The 16,332-nt window shown below is 44.6% G+C and overlaps 1 protein-coding gene and 1 pseudogene across 1 annotated transcript; both read right to left on the bottom strand.

The window, feature by feature from the left end:
- Positions 1-16,332, bottom strand: part of LOC119841836 — a 362,869-nt pseudogene that overhangs the window by 99,764 nt on the left and 246,773 nt on the right.
- Positions 5,470-5,871, bottom strand: LOC119841839 (olfactory receptor 13G1-like). Its single transcript, XM_038369538.1, has one exon. The coding sequence runs from the start codon at positions 5,869-5,871 to the stop codon at positions 5,470-5,472; it is 402 nt and encodes a 133-aa protein (XP_038225466.1).

Raw genomic sequence — 16,332 nt, 5'->3', positions numbered from 1 at the left:
GCAAAAATACAATAAAATAATTCCGATAACGAACGAGACTCTGGCATGCTAACTAGTTATGCGACCCCCGAGCATGCTCTAATAAATTTGTTAGTCTCTAAGGTGCCACAAGTACTCCTTTTCTTTATGTCATTTAGGGGTGTGAAAAATCCACTTCTCCCACCAATCTAGCTACTGCCTCTCAGGAAGGTGAATTAACTATGCAGAAGGGAGAGCATTTTAAGGGTAGATGTGCCCTCTAAGTGATCACACCTATCTTTTGGGCACCTAGAAAATCACTGTGATGCACAAAGCCGGAGTCATAGAATCATAGAATCATAGAATATCAGGGTTGGAAGGGACCCCAGAAGGTCATCTAGTCCAACCCCCTGCTCAAAGCAGGACCAAGTCCCAGTTAAATCATCCTAGCCAGGGCTTTGTCAAGCCTGACCTTAAAAACCTCTAAGGAAGGAGATTCTACCACCTCCCTAGGTAACGCATTCCAGTGTTTCACCACCCTCTTAGTGAAAAAGTTTTTCCTAATATCCAATCTAAACCTCCCCCATTGCAACTTGAGACCATTACTCCTCGTTCTGTCATCTGCTACCATTGAGAACAGTCTAGAGCCATCCTCTTTGAAACCCCCTTTCAGGTAGTTGAAAGCAGCTATCAAATCCCCCCTCATTCTTCTCTTCTGCAGACTAAACAATCCCAGCTCCCTCAGCCTCTCCTCATAAGTCATGTGCTCTAGACCCCTAATCATTTTTGTTGCCCTTCGCTGTACTCTTTCCAATTTATCCACATCCTTCTTGTAGTGTGGGGCCCAAAACTGGACACAGTACTCCAGATGAGGCCTCACCAGTGTCGAATAGAGGGGAACGATCACGTCCCTCGATCTGCTCGCTATGCCCCTACTTATACATCCCAAAATGCCATTGGCCTTCTTGGCAACAAGGGCACACTGCTGACTCATATCCAGCTTCTCGTCCACTGTCACCCCAGGTCCTTTTCCGCAGAACTGCTGCCGAGCCATTCGGTCCCTAGTCTGTAGCGGTGCATTGGATTCTTCCATCCTAAGTGCAGGACCCTGCACTTATCCTTATTGAACCTCATTAGATTTCTTTTGGCCCAATCTTCCAATTTGTCTAGGTCCTTCTGTATCCTATCCCTCCCCTCCAGCGTATCTACCACTCCTCCCAGTTTAGTATCATCCGCAAATTTGCTGAGAGTGCAATCCACACCATCCTCCAGATCATTTATGAAGATATTGAACAAAACGGGCCCCAGGACCGACCCCTGGGGCACTCCACTTGACACCGGCTGCCAACTAGACATGGAGCCATTGATCACTACCCGTTGAGCCCGACAATCTAGCCAGCTTTCTACCCACCTTATAGTGCATTCATCCAGCCCATACTTCCTTAACTTGCTGACAAGAATGCTGTGGGAGACCGTGTCAAAAGCTTTGCTAAAGTCAAGAAACAATACATCCACTGCTTTCCCTTCATCCACAGAACCAGTAATCTCATCATAAAAGGCGATTAGATTAGTCAGGCATGACCTTCCCTTGGTGAATCCATGCTGACTGTTCCTGATCACTTTCCTCTCCTCTAAGTGCTTCAGGATTGATTCTTTGAGGACCTGCTCCATGATTTTTCCAGGGACTGAGGTGAGGCTGACCGGCCTGTAGTTCCCAGGATCCTCCTTCTTCCCTTTTTTAAAGATGGGCACTACATTAGCCTTTTTCCAGTCATCCGGGACTTCCCCCGTTCGCCACGAGTTTTCAAAGATAATGGCCAAGGGCTCTGCAATCACAGCCGCCAATTCCCTCAGCACTCTCGGATGCAATTCGTCCGGCCCCATGGACTTGTGCACGTCCAGCTTTTCTAAATAGTCCCTAACCACCTCTATCTCTACAGAGGGCTGGCCATCTCTTCCCCCATTTTGTGTTGCCCAGCACAGCAGTCTGGGAGCTGACCTTGTTAGTGAAAACAGAGGCAAAAAAAGCATTGAGTACATTAGCTTTTTTCCCACATCCTCTGTCACTAGCTTGCCTCCCTCATTCAGTAAGGGGCCCACACTTTCCTTGGCTTTCTTCTTGTTGCCAACATACCTGAAGAAACCCTTCTTGTTACTCTTGACATCTCTTGCTAGCTGCAGCTCCAGGTGCGATTTGGCCCTCCTGATATCTTTCCTACATGCCCGAGCAATATTTTTATACTCTTCCCTGGTCATATGTCCAACCTTCCACTTCTTGTAAGCTTCTTTTTTATGTTTAAGATCCGCTAGGATTTCACCATTAAGCCAAGCTGGTCGCCTGCCATATTTACTATTCTTTCGACTCATCGGGATGGTTTGTCCCTGTAACCTCAACAGGGATTCCTTGAAATACAGCCAGCTCTCCTGGACTCCCTTCCCTTTCATGTTAGTCCCCCAGGGGATCCTGGCCATCTGTTCCCTGAGGGAGTCAAAGTCTGCTTTCCTGAAGTCCAGGGTCCGTATCCTGCTGCTTACCTTTCTTCCCTGCGTCAGGATCCTGAACTCAACCAACTCATGGTCACTGCCTCCCAGATTCCCATCCACTTTTGCTTCCCCCACTAATTCTACCCGGTTTGTGAGCAGCAGGTCAAGGAAAGCGCTCCCCCTAGTTGGCTCCCCTAGGACTTGCACCAGGAAATTGTCCCCTACGCTTTCCAAAAACTTCCTGGATTGTCTATGCAGGCACGATAGGTGCCTAAGAATGGGATCCACAAATGGTAGCATGCTAGGTGGCTCTGTGCCTAAGCTCACTAATAGCAGATGTCAAAGAGAGGGTTGTGTACTAAGCCCAGCCCCTCTTAGGACTTCAGCACCTAAACCCAGGCCAGAGGAAGACACCTACCTCTGCTTGGGGCTCTCAGCTTTGGGCCTTCTCTTGGAGTTCATGGGGAAGGAGCTCTCTCATAACTTTCAGCTCTGTGGTGAAGGCACTCGCCTGGGATGGGGGAAACCCGGATTCATGTCTCTCCTCTGACTGAGGAGATGTGACCAGGAATCTGCCACCACTAGCCATGGAGATAGTATTTTGAGGGGGCTCCTTCAATCTCTCCTGCTGAAACTGTTCAACTTTGGATAAATACTTCAAGAGCCAGAAAAAGAGAGAATGAGAGAGAGCACACATATGAGAATGACTTCAGATCCTAGTGGTTAGAGCATGCCCCTAGGACGTGGCAGAACTAGGATCCTCTCCCTCTGCACCAGTGAATTTTTCAAAAAAATATTTATCCACAGTAGAAGTTTCAACAGGAGAGATTGAGGGAGTCTTGCATCAGCATATTCCATAGTTCAGCATTTAGTGCATTCACCTAAGAAGGACTATTGTGGGCATCTACTCTGACCTCCTGCATGACACAGGCCATAGGATGCCCCTGAAATAATTTTTCTTTGAACTCAAGAAGATCTTTTAGAAATAAAAACAACAACATCCATCTGGATTTTAAAATTGCCAGTGAGGGAGAATCCACCAAATACTGATTAACTTGGACTAGATCCACATTGGTGTAAAGTAGCATAGCCCCACTGAAATCAATGAACCAGGTCCTGTGGTGCAGAAGCTTGTACTGTAAGTTTTGCAATGAACTAAAGTTGAACTCCTCCTGTTATTTTTTTTTAAGTCGGAAAAAGTGAGACACAAATAGACTTGTACAGCCTGGCTTGTTTAAGTGAACAGAACGGTGATAAATTATCTCCAAGGCTCCTAATAATTTCAGGGCTTGTCATGGAAATGAGCAGCAAGATTCTAGAAATGGGTTGGAATGTTTATAGTTGAAATCACCAGACTGATTGGTGAATGTTGATGGGATAAGGCCATTTGGAATATTACTTATCTGGGGAAAGAATCATAGAATATCAGGGTTGGAAGGGACCTCAGGAGGTCATCTAGTCCAACCCCCATGGGATCATAAGCAGGTGGGTGGACTGCAAGGAGAGGGTTTTACCCTGTTGATTGCCAACCCCTCCAATTCCTGAGGCCATCGATCCACCATGACAACATTAGGCCTTATTTGTTTAGATTCTGAAAGATGTCCTGACCAAAATTGGCCATACAGAGAGATAAGAAATTACATCCCCCCCACTTCTCCAGTGGTGCTGCTTAAATCCCATGTAACACTGGAATTGAACTCTGGGTTCCTGCTGTCATTCCCTCTCCCATGTGTCATTTTCCTTCCTTGCATTGTGTTGGGATTCTCTCCAAGGCCCTTTCCATTCTCCTTATCCAGAACACCTCATCCAGTTCTGGGAGAACTCTTCATTTAGTAATTCAGTTTGACTCTAGCTTTACCTCCAGATCTCAACAGATCCATGATTGAAAAATTCTGGGTTTTTAATGTCTCAGAAGAAATTCGTGAACAGAGAGATAGTCAGTTTTATTTTGTTATCATACTTACAGATTCAGGAATAGAATAGAATATTCTGATTCAGCGGGACTGCATATGAAATAATGTGTTCCACAATAGGAGAGATTTTTATAGGTATATAGGCAACTAAAGTGTTTTTCCAGCGCATCTAGGCACCTATAATTTTAAAATTAATGAGTTTTAGGTGCCTAGGTGCTTTTGAAAATCCTGGTAGGTACCTAAACACCTTTAAAAATCTATCCCAATGTGCAATAGCCCAGCTAATGTGACTCAACATAGTTCCACCAATGTCAATGGAGTCCGATCCTCAGCCTAGCCCTACTGCAGTCAGTGCAACACATCCCCAGCTGGTATAAATGGTTGTATTTCTATTGTAATGAATATACCAGAGTGCAAGGTTGTGTGTATTGAAATCCTTAGTTCTATGAAAATTTACACTACCTTTTGACCTGGCCTACAAGGGACAAGGCAAGTGAGAATTTGGATCATTTATGGACAAATTGCTGTTTTGTGGTGAATGGAAGGATTTTCCTGGTGGCCACTTTGTCCTCATTGTTGTGAAGACTGTAGATCAGAGAGTTCAGGGTTGGAGTGACTAGGGTGTACATTATGGCCACCATCTTGTCCTTATCCAGCAAGTAACTGGAGGTGGGCCGGATGTAGGTGTAAATTCATAGATTCATAGATACTAAGGTCAGAAGGGACCATTCTGATCATCTAGTCTGACCTCCTGCACAGTGCAGGCCACAGAATCTGACCCACCCACTCCTATGAAAAACCTCACCCATGTCTGAGCTATTGAAGTCCTTAAATCATGGTTTAAAGACTTCAAGGAGCAGAGAAGCCTCCCTCAAGTCAACCATGCCCCATGCTACAGAGGAAGGCGAAAAACCTCCAGGGCCTCTCCAATCTGCCCTGGAGGAAAATTCCTTCCTGACCCCAAATATGGCAATCAGCTAAACCCTGAGCATATGGGCAAGATTCACCAGCCAGATACTACAGAAAATTCTTTCCTGGGTAACTCAGATCCCATCCATCTAATATCCTATCTCAGGGGATTTGGCCTATTTTCCCTGAAAATTATGGTGGAGTACTACAAGGAGACCATGACCACGTGAGAGGAGCAGGTGGAGAAGGCTCTCTGTTTCCCTTTGAAGCTCTGGATTTTAAGAATGGCGATGATGATGAAGCTATATGACACGGTGGTCACCAGGAAGCTCCCCAGGGCCAAGAAGATGTCAGTCATGAAGATCATGATTTCATTGAGATAGGTGGAACTGTAGGACAGTGCCAACACTGGTGGGATATCACAGAAGAAATGCTGGATGTGGCTGGGTCCACAGAAATCCAGGCTCAGCATGAGTAATGTGTGCACCAATGAATTGATGGTACCAACAGCCCAGACAGCAGCTGCTAAACTGATGCAAATTTCCTTACTCATCAGATTGACATAGCACGAGGGGTGGCAGATGGCAACATACCTGTCATATGACATAGCAGTGAGAAGCACAAGCTCTGTCCCGGATGACAAAGTAAAGGCAAAGAGCTAGGCCATGCAGCCATCAAAGGAGATGGTTTTCTTCTCCTGCAACAGGTTTTCCAGCATTTTCGCTAGGACTGAGGAAGCGCACAAAATGTCAACCAGGGCTAAATGGGCGACGAAGAAGTACATGGGAGTGTGGAGAGATGGGTGGAGGACAATAGCCTCAATGATCAATGAATGGTCATATAAAGGCATAGGAGTAGTCCAAAGATCGGCCCCTGGTGTTGAGGGTGGTCAAAGAACCCCTTCATGATGAAATCGGTTACCCTGGTGTGGTTACTGGGTTCCATTGCTTGGGTGTTTCTTCTGTAGGAATAAGATTAAAACTATTGTCAGGTATTGCAAAAACTAGCAATATGGCAACTGAAGATTATATACTGACTGACTGAGAGAAGAGAGAGAGAGAGAGACATCTTTGTGATATTTTAGACCTTTCACATATCATATATACAAACTGAGCTACAGTGATCATTGGCTCCATGTCTAGTTGGCAGCCAGTATCAAGCGGAGTGCCTCAAGGGTTGGTCCTGGGGCCGGTTTTGTTCAATATCTTCATTAATGATCTGGAGGATGGCATGGACTGCACCCACAGCAAGTTTGCAGATGACACTAAACTGGGAGGAGTGGTAGATACACTGGAGAGTAGGGATAGGATACAGAAGGCCCTAGACAAATTAGAAGATTGGGCCAAAAGAAATCTGATGAGGTTCAAGGACAAATGCAGAGTCCTACACTTAGGACAGAAGAATCCCATGCATGGCTATAGACTAGGGCCTGGGTAGCTAGGCAGCAGTTCTGCAGAAAAGGACCTAGGGGTTACAGTGGACAAGAAGCTGGATATGAGTGAACAGTGTGCCATTGTAGCCAAGAAGGCTAATGGTATTTTGGGTTGTATAAATAGGGACTTTGCCAGCAGATTGAGGGACATGATCATTCCCCCCTATTTGACATTGGTGAGGCCTTATCTGGAGTACTGTGTCCAGTTTTGTGCCCCACACTACAAGAAGGATGTGAAAAAATTGGAAAGAGTCCAGTGGAGGGCAACAAAAATGATTAGGGGCTGGAGCACATAACTTATGAGGAGAGGTTGAGGGAACTGGGATTGTTTAGTCTGCAGAATCATAGAATCATAGACTTTAAGGTCAGAAGGGACCATTATGATCATCTAGTCTGACCTCCTGCACAATGAAGGCCACAGAATCTCACCCACCGACTCCTGTAACAAACCCCTAACCTATGACTGAGCTATTGAAGTCCTCAAATCCTCGTTTAAAGACTCCAAGGTGCAGAGAATCCTCCAACAAGTGACCCATGCCCCATGCTGCAGAGGAAGGTGAAAAACCCCAGGGCCGCTGCCAATCTGCCCTGGAGGAAAATTCCTTCCCGACCCCAAATATGGCAATCAGCTAAACCCTGAGCATGTGGGCAAGATTCACCAGCCAGACATCCAGGAAAGAATTCTCTGTAGCAACTCAGATACCACCCCTTCTAACATCGCTTCATAGGCCATTGGGCATATCTGCCGCTAATTGTTGAAGATCAATTAATTGCCAAAATTAGGCTATCCCATCATATCATTCCTTCCATAAACTTATCAAGCTAAGTCTTGAAACCAGATATGTCTTTTGCCCCCACTGCTTCCCTTGGAAGGATGTTCCAAAACTTCACTCCTCTGATGAAAAAAGAAAAGGAGTACTTGTGGCACCTTAGAGACTAACAAATTTATTAGAGCATAAGCTTTCGTGAGCTACAGCTCACTTCATCGGATGCATTTGGTGGTCCTCTGAAGGTTTGTCTAATTTCAAGACTAAACTTCCTGATGGCCAGTTTATATCCATTTGTTCTTGTGTCCACACTGGTATTGAGCTTAAATAATTCCTCTCCCTCCCTGGTATTTGTCCCTCTGATATATTTGTAGAGAGCAATCATATCTCCCCTCAGCCTTCTTTTGATTAGGCTAAACAAGCCAAACTCCTTGAGTGTCCTTTCATAAGACAGGTTTTCAGTTCCTCGGATCATCCTAGTAGCCCTTCTCTGTACCTGTTCCAGTTTTAATTCATCTTTCGTAAACATAGGAGGCTAGAACTGCACACAATATTCCAAATGAGGTCTCACCAGTGCTTTGTATAATGGTACTAACACCTCTTTATCTCTACTAGAAATACCTCACCTGATGAATCCCAAAATCGCATTCACTTTTTTCACGGCCATATCACATTGGCAGCTCATAGTCATCCTATGATCAACCAATACTCTGAGGTCCATCTCTTCTTCTGTTACTTCCAACTGATGCATCCCCAGTTGATAACAAAAATTCTTGTTATTAATCCCTAAATGCATGATCTTGCACTTTTCACTATTAAATTTCATCCTATTGCTATTACTTCAGTTTACAAGGTCATCCAGATCTTCTTGTATGATATCCTGGTCCTTCTCTCTATTGACAATACCTTCCAGCTTTGTGTCATCCATAAACTTTATTAGCACATTCCCACTTTTTGTGCCAAGGTAAGTAATAAAAAGATTAAATAAGATTGGTCCCAAAACCGATCCCAGAAGAACTCCACTAGTAACCTCCTTCCAGCCTGACAATTCACCTTTCAGTATGACCCGTTGTAGTCTCCCCTTTAACCAGTTCCTTATCCACCTTTCAATTTTCATATGGATCCCCATCTTTTCCAAGTCAGCTAATAACTCCCCATATGGAATTGTATCAAATGCCTTACTGAAAGCTAGGTTAATTAGATCCACTGTTTCCTTTGTCTAAAAAATCTGTTACCTTCTCGAAGGAGGAGATCAGGTTGGTTTGACACTATCTACCTTCTGTAAAACCATGTTGTATTTTGTCCCAATTACCATTGACCTCAATGTCCTCCAGATTTGAAAGTATCTTGTCCCCTCATTGGTCATTTTGGGTCAAGTGCCAGCCAGGTTACCTTATCTTCTTAACCCTTTACAGGTGAATGGATTTTGCCTCTGGCCAGGAGGGATTTTATAGCACTGTATACAGAAAGGTGGTTACCCTTCCCTTTATATTTATGACAGACTCATTAAAGACTGAGACAAAGTATTTGTTTAGATATCGGGCCATGCCTAGATTATCCTTAACCTCCACTCCATCTTCAGTGTTTAGCGGTCCCACTTCTTCTTTCTTTTTTTTTCTTCCTATTTATATGGCTATAGAACTTTTTACTATTGGTTTTAATTCCCTTTGCAAGGTCCAACTCTACATGGCGTTTGGCCTTTCTCACTTTATCCCTACATGTTCTGACCTCAATAAGGTAGCTTTCCTTGCTAATCCCTCCCATCTTCCACTACTTGTAGGCTTTCTGCTTTTTCTTAATCACCTCTCTGAGATAATTGCTCATCCAGCTTGGTCTACAACTCCTGCCTGTGAATTATTTCCCCTTTCTTGGGATGCAGGCTTCTGATAGTTTCTGAAACTATGACTTGAAGTAATTCCAGGCCTCCTCCACCTTTAGATCCACAAGTTCTTCAGTCCAATCCACTTCCCTAACTAATTTCCTTAATTTTTTAAAGTTAGCTCTTTTGAAATAAAAAACCCTAGTAACAGATCTATTTTTGTTTATTCTTCCATTTAGGATGAACTGAATTAGCTCTTGATTGCTCTAACCAAGGTTGTCCCCTACAACCATTTCTTTGTGAGGTCCTCACTACTCACCAAAAACAAATCTAAAATGGCATCCCCTCTTGTTAGTTTAGCAACTACTTGGTGAAAAAAAGGAGTACTTGTGGAACCTTAGAGACTAACAAATTTATTCGAGCATAAGCTTTTGTGAGCTACAGCTCACTTCATCGGATGAATCCATTAGCTATTGCATCTATGAAAATCTGACCCCTGTAATAATTGTAATAATGTGTTATTATTATTAGCACTTGTCCTCCAGTCTATATCTGGGAAGTTAAAGTCTCCCATGATCACACAATTCCCATTAGTATTTACTTCATTAAACACATTAAAGAGGTCTCTATCCATATCCAGATCGGATCCCAGCAGTCTATTGCACACCCCAAGCATTATCCCAGGGGATGTTCTAGTAGCTTTCTTCCCCAATGTTATTTTTGCTCAGACAGACTCTGTCTTATCCATTCCATCACTTCTTATTTCTTTACTGTCTACCTCATTATTGATATACAATGCTAATTTGTCTTTTCTAAACAGCACATACCCTTCATTACCTGTAGTCCCAGGCATGACTACTATTCCACCATGTTTCTGTTATCCCTATAATGTCTGGTTTCACTTCCTGCACCAGTAGCTCTATTTCCTCCATTTTGTTACCTAGGCTCCCGGCTTTCGTGTACAAATATCTGAATTTTTGCTGGTAGACAATGATACCAAGGCCTTCTTAGAAAACTTCGAAAGGGCCTGCCTTGGGCACAGCATCTCTACAGACCAGTACATGGAAGAGCTGAGGCCACAGCTCAGTGGACCCTTAGCTGAGGTGGTAGCTGAAATGCCTAAGGAACACATGAACAATTATGAACATTTTAAAACCAAGGCAAGAGTCAGAATGGGGCTAACACCTGAGCAGTTCAGAGCCCTAAAGTCGAAACCAGACGTGTCATTTACCTGACATGCCTACCACATTGTGAAAAATTGGGATTCCTGGATATCAGGAGCAAGTGTTAAATCTCCAGAAGAGTTGCCCTTCCTAATGCAAATGGAGCAGTTCTTAAAGGTTGTTCCTGAGGAAATAGAAAGGTACATCCTAGATGGGAAGCCCAAAACTGTAATTGAGGCGGGAGAGATTGGAACCAAATGGGTGGAGGTGGCAGAAAAGAAAACAACTAGTTGCAGTTGGAGCGAATATCAGAAGGGGCAACCTGAAACAAAACCCTATCACCGGGAGCAACCCAAGGCCCCACCTACATCCTAAGGAAAAACCCAGACACCTTATCATCCCACCACACCATTCTCCAGCAACCCATCTCGCCCCAGCGACCCATCAGCTGGGCGATGTTTTAAACGTAATGAGCTGTGGTATGTGAAGGCCAACTGCCCCAAGAACCCCAACAAATTACAGTTCATTGCGCCAGAGTCATACCAAAGGTCCTCAGGCCCAGATGACTCCCAGATACCCTCAGAGTGAAGGGAAACTGTGAGTGTGGGCGGGAAGAAGTTTACAGCATGAAGGGACACTGGAGCACAGAATTAGTGGACCCCAAATTCATCAATCCAGAGGCCCAAGTGACTATTCAACCCTTCAAATCCAACTCTTTCAATTTGCCTACAGCCAAGTTGACTGTCCAGTACAAGGACTGGTCAGGAATGTGGACTTTTGCAGTCTATGATGATTATCCCATTTCCATGCTGCTGGGGAAAAACTTGGCCAACCATGTAAAGATGGCCAAGAGGATGGGAATGGTCACCCGCAGCCAAGCTAAGCAAGCTTTCACATCTATCCCTGTTCCTGAGCCTTCCACCAGGGCCCTGTCTGTATTGCCAGAGACTCAGCCAAAGCCAGTCCCAGAACCAGAACTGGCAAAGCAACCAGCATCAGAACCATTGCCAGCACTGAGTCCAGCGCTTGGTTTTAAACAGTTCATACTTGTTCATGTGTTCCTTAGGCATTTCAGCTGCCACCTCAGCTAAGGGTCAACTGAGCTATGGCCTCAGCTCTACCATGTATTGGTCTGTAGAGATGCTGTACCCAAGGCAGGCCCTTTCAAAGTTTTCTAAGAAGGCCTCGGTATCATCGCCTGCCTTGTAGTGGGGAACTTTCTGGGATGGGAAGAGGTACCCGGAGAAGAATTGCTAGGGTTTGTTGGTATATTCTGCTGAGCCTTTGCCTTCTCCATCTCCAGTGCATGCTTCCTCTCTTTTTCCTTCTCCTCCTCCACATGCTTCCTCTCTTTTTCCTTCTCCTCCAGTTCTTTGGCCCTTGCCTCCATTTCTTTGACCTTGGCCTCCATTGCTCTCCTCTGGGCAGCCTCTCAGTGTTGTTCTGCCTCTTTCGCTGTCTCCATTCTGGCTAACTCCAATTTGTGTAGTGTCTTGGTTTCTGTCATCTTTACCTCTCTGTTTTTTACTACCTTTACTCCCAAGGGTTAGAAATAAAACAAACAAAACTTGGCTTGTAAAATTTTGCTGTGCTGTAATAGGATACCTATATTCTCTGATAGTGATTGACAGCCTACAGAAAAATCCAAAAAAAACCCAAAACCCTAACACCTTTGGCTCCAGGCAAATAGGCAGAAAACCCTCTAGTTGCTCCTAGGAAAAAAAAAACTTCAGGTCTGTGAAGACTGGTGAATTTCCCTGCAGGAGGTTAACTATCCTGCCTTTAGGTAGAGAAAACTCCAGTTCCCAAAAGACAATTCCCTTTTGTCTTTGCTCTGGCCCCAAAGCAGAGAGAAAGACTCCAACTACTTCGAGTTGGAAACCTGCTTTCCAGCAGCCCAAAGGAAAAAAAATCCCTTTTAAAATCTAAAAAGAAAAGGAGTACTTGTGACACCTTAGAGACTAACAAATTTATTTGAGCATAAGCTTTCGTGAGCTACAGCTCACTTCATCGGATGCATTTGGTGGAAAATACAGAGGGGAGATTGATATACACACACAGAGAACATGAAACAATAAAACCCATTGTTTCATGTTCTCTGTATGTGTATATCAATCTCCCCTCTGTATTTTCCACCAAATGCATCCGATGAAGTGAGCTGTAGCTCACGAAAGCTTATGCTAAAATAAATTTGTTAGTCTCTAAGGTGCCACAAGTACTCCTTTTCTTTTTGCGAATACAGACTAACACGGCTGCTACTCTGAAACCTTTTAAAATCTGTGTTTCTGGTTCAAAAAATCTCAAATTGATCTCAAAATGATTTCAAGTTAATCCCACCGCTCTGCCACCATGTCAAGGTTCCTTCCCCACTCTGAACTCTAGGGTACAGATTTGGGGACCTGCATGAAAACCTCCTAAGCTTACTTTTACCAGCTTAGGTTAAAACTTCCCCAAGATGCAAATTATTTTACCATTTGCCCTTGGACTTCCACTGCCACCACCAAACGTTTAACTGGTTACTGGGAAAAAGTTGTTTGGAAACGTCTTTCCCCACAAAATCCTCACCAAAACCTTGCACCCCCCTGCCTGGGGAAGACTTGATAAAAATCCTCACCAATTTCCAAAAGTGACCACAGACCCAAACCCTTGGATCTCAAGAACAATGAAATTCCATCGTATTGTGTTTCTCAGCAACAAACTGTCTGAGAGGGAAAGCCACTGGTCAATCAGCGAAAAGGAATGTTAAGCTATTGTGTATGGTCTGGAAAAGCTACGCCCATACGTTTGGGGATGGCGTTTCCACCTGCAAACCCACCATGCTGAACTAAAGTAGCTTCATACCACCATGGGAAATAACAAAAAACTTATTCGGTGGAGTTTAGCTCTCCAAGATTATGATTTTGAAATACAACACAGTTCAGAAGCTTCTAACAAAGTGGCTGATGCACTCTCCCATGAAAATGTCCCAGAATCAATTGGTTAAAATCATTCTTGAGATGTGGGAAATGTTGTTAGTTTCATTATAGTCAATAGTATACCTAAAGGTACATGTGTCTTATTAACTCTGTTTTCTCCTAGAGCCCCAGGAAGAAATCACAGCCAGTGTGGAGTCGACTGTTCAGCACTATCTGTGATCTGGGGGGTGTGTCATAAACATAAAGGGAAGGGTAACCTCCTTCCTGTATACAATACTATAAAATCCGTCCTGGCCAGAGGCAACATCCTGTTACCTGTAAAGGGTTAAGAAGCTCAGGTAACCTGGCTGGCACCTGACCCAAAGGACCAATAAGGGGACAAGATACTTTCAAATCTTGGCAGGGGGTGGGGAGGGGAAAGACTTTTGTTTGTGCTCTTTGTTTATGTGGTTGTTCTTTCTTGGGACTGAGAGAAGCCAGACAGAAATCCATCTTCTCCAACCCATCCTAATCTAAGTCTCCAATATTGCAACCAGTATTGGTAAGCCAGGCAAGGCGGATCAGTTTATCTTTTGTTTCATGTGAATTTTCCCTGTGTTAAGAGGGAGGTTTGTTCCTGTTTTCTGTAACTTTAAGGTTTTGCCCAGAGGGGGATCCTCTGTGTTTTGAATCTGAATACCCTGTAAAGTATTTTCCAAGCTGATTTTACAGAGATGATTTTTACCTTTCTTTTTTTAAATAAAATCCTTCTTTTAAGAACCGGACTGATTTTTCCATTGTTCCAAGACCCAGGGGTTTGGGTCTTTGATCATTTTGCAACCAATTGGTTAGGATATTATTCTCAAGCCTCCTCAGGAAAGGGGGTGTATAAGGCTTGGGGGGATATTTTGGGGGACGGCGTCTCCAAGTGGTCTTTTCCCTGATTCTTTGTTAAATCACTTGGTGGTGGCAGCATACCAGGTTTTAACTTAAGCTGGTAGCAATAAGCTTAGGGGGCTTTCATGCAGGTCCCCACATCTATACCCTAAAGTTCAGAGTGGGGAAGGAACCCTGACACATGGGGTCAACTGGTTCCAATTTGGATGGTTGGGTTGTTAGGTGAGTGTGCTCATGACTAATCTTTTCACTTGTATTTCTAGTTCTTCCTTTTTATTCCCCATATCTCTCTCATTAGAAGACATACATCTAAGATGTCTGTGGGAACATGGTGTGTCTGTGAGCTAGTTAAGAATATTTATGAGCTAGTTAAGGTCGCAGTGAACCTTTAATGAACTTTGAGAAAGAATTACAGGCTGGAACGTGACCCAGGCAAACTGGCAACACCAGACTTTGTTGACAACAGATAGCGGACAGCTGTGCTCCAATCAAGAGGAAGGATGCACGTGTATAGCCCGTGCTGAGGCTGCTCGACCAACGAGATGTCTCCGTGACCGGGTGATGGACTTTGGAGGGGGTTGAAAATATTATGTAAAAGGAGTGTATAAAAGCAATGAGAAAATAACAGATAAACGGCTTAGCTACCAACCATATTGGCTGTTGTGCTTTGTCCGGCTCGCATGAAAACCCCAACAAATGGTGACCCTGACGTGATCCCTTCTGAAAAGGCAAGGGTTCTAGTCACGGCAGGAGGCACCGGCTTTTCGGCTCCTGGGAGTCCGAGAGTGACGCAAGTGCACACAGGTGAGCGGCTTTAAGTAGTAATGGGTACCGCTGTATCAGCTGAAGAGAAAACCGTGCATGAATTTTTACTTCGTATCATAGAGAGACAGGGCGAGAAAGTAACTGCAGAATCCTTGTCTCATCTGCTGAAATGGGGACAGAGGAGAGGGTTTCTGAAGAGGTCAAAGCATGCTTTTGATGGACAAGTGTGGGAGCGATTGGGACAGGATCTTTGGGACTCTGTTGCCCATGGGAATAAGGAGGCTGTGTCCCTTAGCCAGACCTGGCGCAAGGTTAAGAAAGCTATAGAATCATAGAATCATAGAATATCAGGGTTGGAAGGGACCCCAGAAGGTCATCTAGTCCAACCCCCTGCTCAAAGCAGGACCAAGTCCCAGTTAAATCATCCCAGCCAGGGCTTTGTCAAGCCTGACCTTAAAAACCTCTAAGGAAGGAGATTCTACCACCTCCCTAGGTAACGCATTCCAGTGTTTCACCACCCTCTTAGTGAAAAAGTTTTTCCTAATATCCAATCTAAACCTCCCCCATTGCAACTTGAGACCATTACTCCTCGTTCTGTCATCTGCTACCATTGAGAACAGTCTAGAGCCATCCTCTTTGAAACCCCCTTTCAGGTAGTTGAAAGCAGCTATCAAATCCCCCCTCATTCTTCTCTTCTGCAGACTAAACAATCCCAGCTCCCTCAGCCTCTCCTCATAAGTCATGTGCTCTAGACCCCTAATCATTTTCGTTGCCCTTCGTTGTACTCTTTCCAATTTATCCACATCCTTCCTGTAGTGTGGGGCCCAAAACTGGACACAGTACTCCAGATGAGGCCTCACCAGTGTCGAATAGAGGGGAACGATCACGTCCCTCGATCTGCTCGCTATGCCCCTACTTATACATCCCAAAATGCCATTGGCCTTCTTGGCAACAAGGGCACACTGCTGACTCATATCCAGCTTCTCGTCCACTGTCACCCCTAGGTCCTTTTCCGCGGAACTGCTGCCGAGCCATTCGGTCCCTAGTCTGTAGCGGTGCATTGGATTCTTCCATCCTAAGTGCAGGACCCTGCACTTATCCTTATTGAACCTCATTAGATTTCTTTTGGCCCAATCCTCCAATTTGTCTAGGTCCTTCTGTATCCTATCCCTCCCCTCCAGCGTATCTACCACTCCTCCCAGTTTAGTATCATCCGCAAATTTGCTGAGAGTGCAATCCACACCATCTTCCAGATCATTTATGAAGATATTGAACAAAACGGGCCCCAGGACCGACCCCTGGGGCACTCCACTTGACACCGGCTGCCAACT

Source organism: Dermochelys coriacea, chromosome 13 (assembly GCF_009764565.3).
Source record: "Dermochelys coriacea isolate rDerCor1 chromosome 13, rDerCor1.pri.v4, whole genome shotgun sequence".
NCBI lineage: Eukaryota > Metazoa > Chordata > Testudines > Dermochelyidae > Dermochelys > Dermochelys coriacea.
Note: the sequence above shows the minus strand (reverse complement) of the source record. Positions and strands in the feature narration are given on the sequence as shown.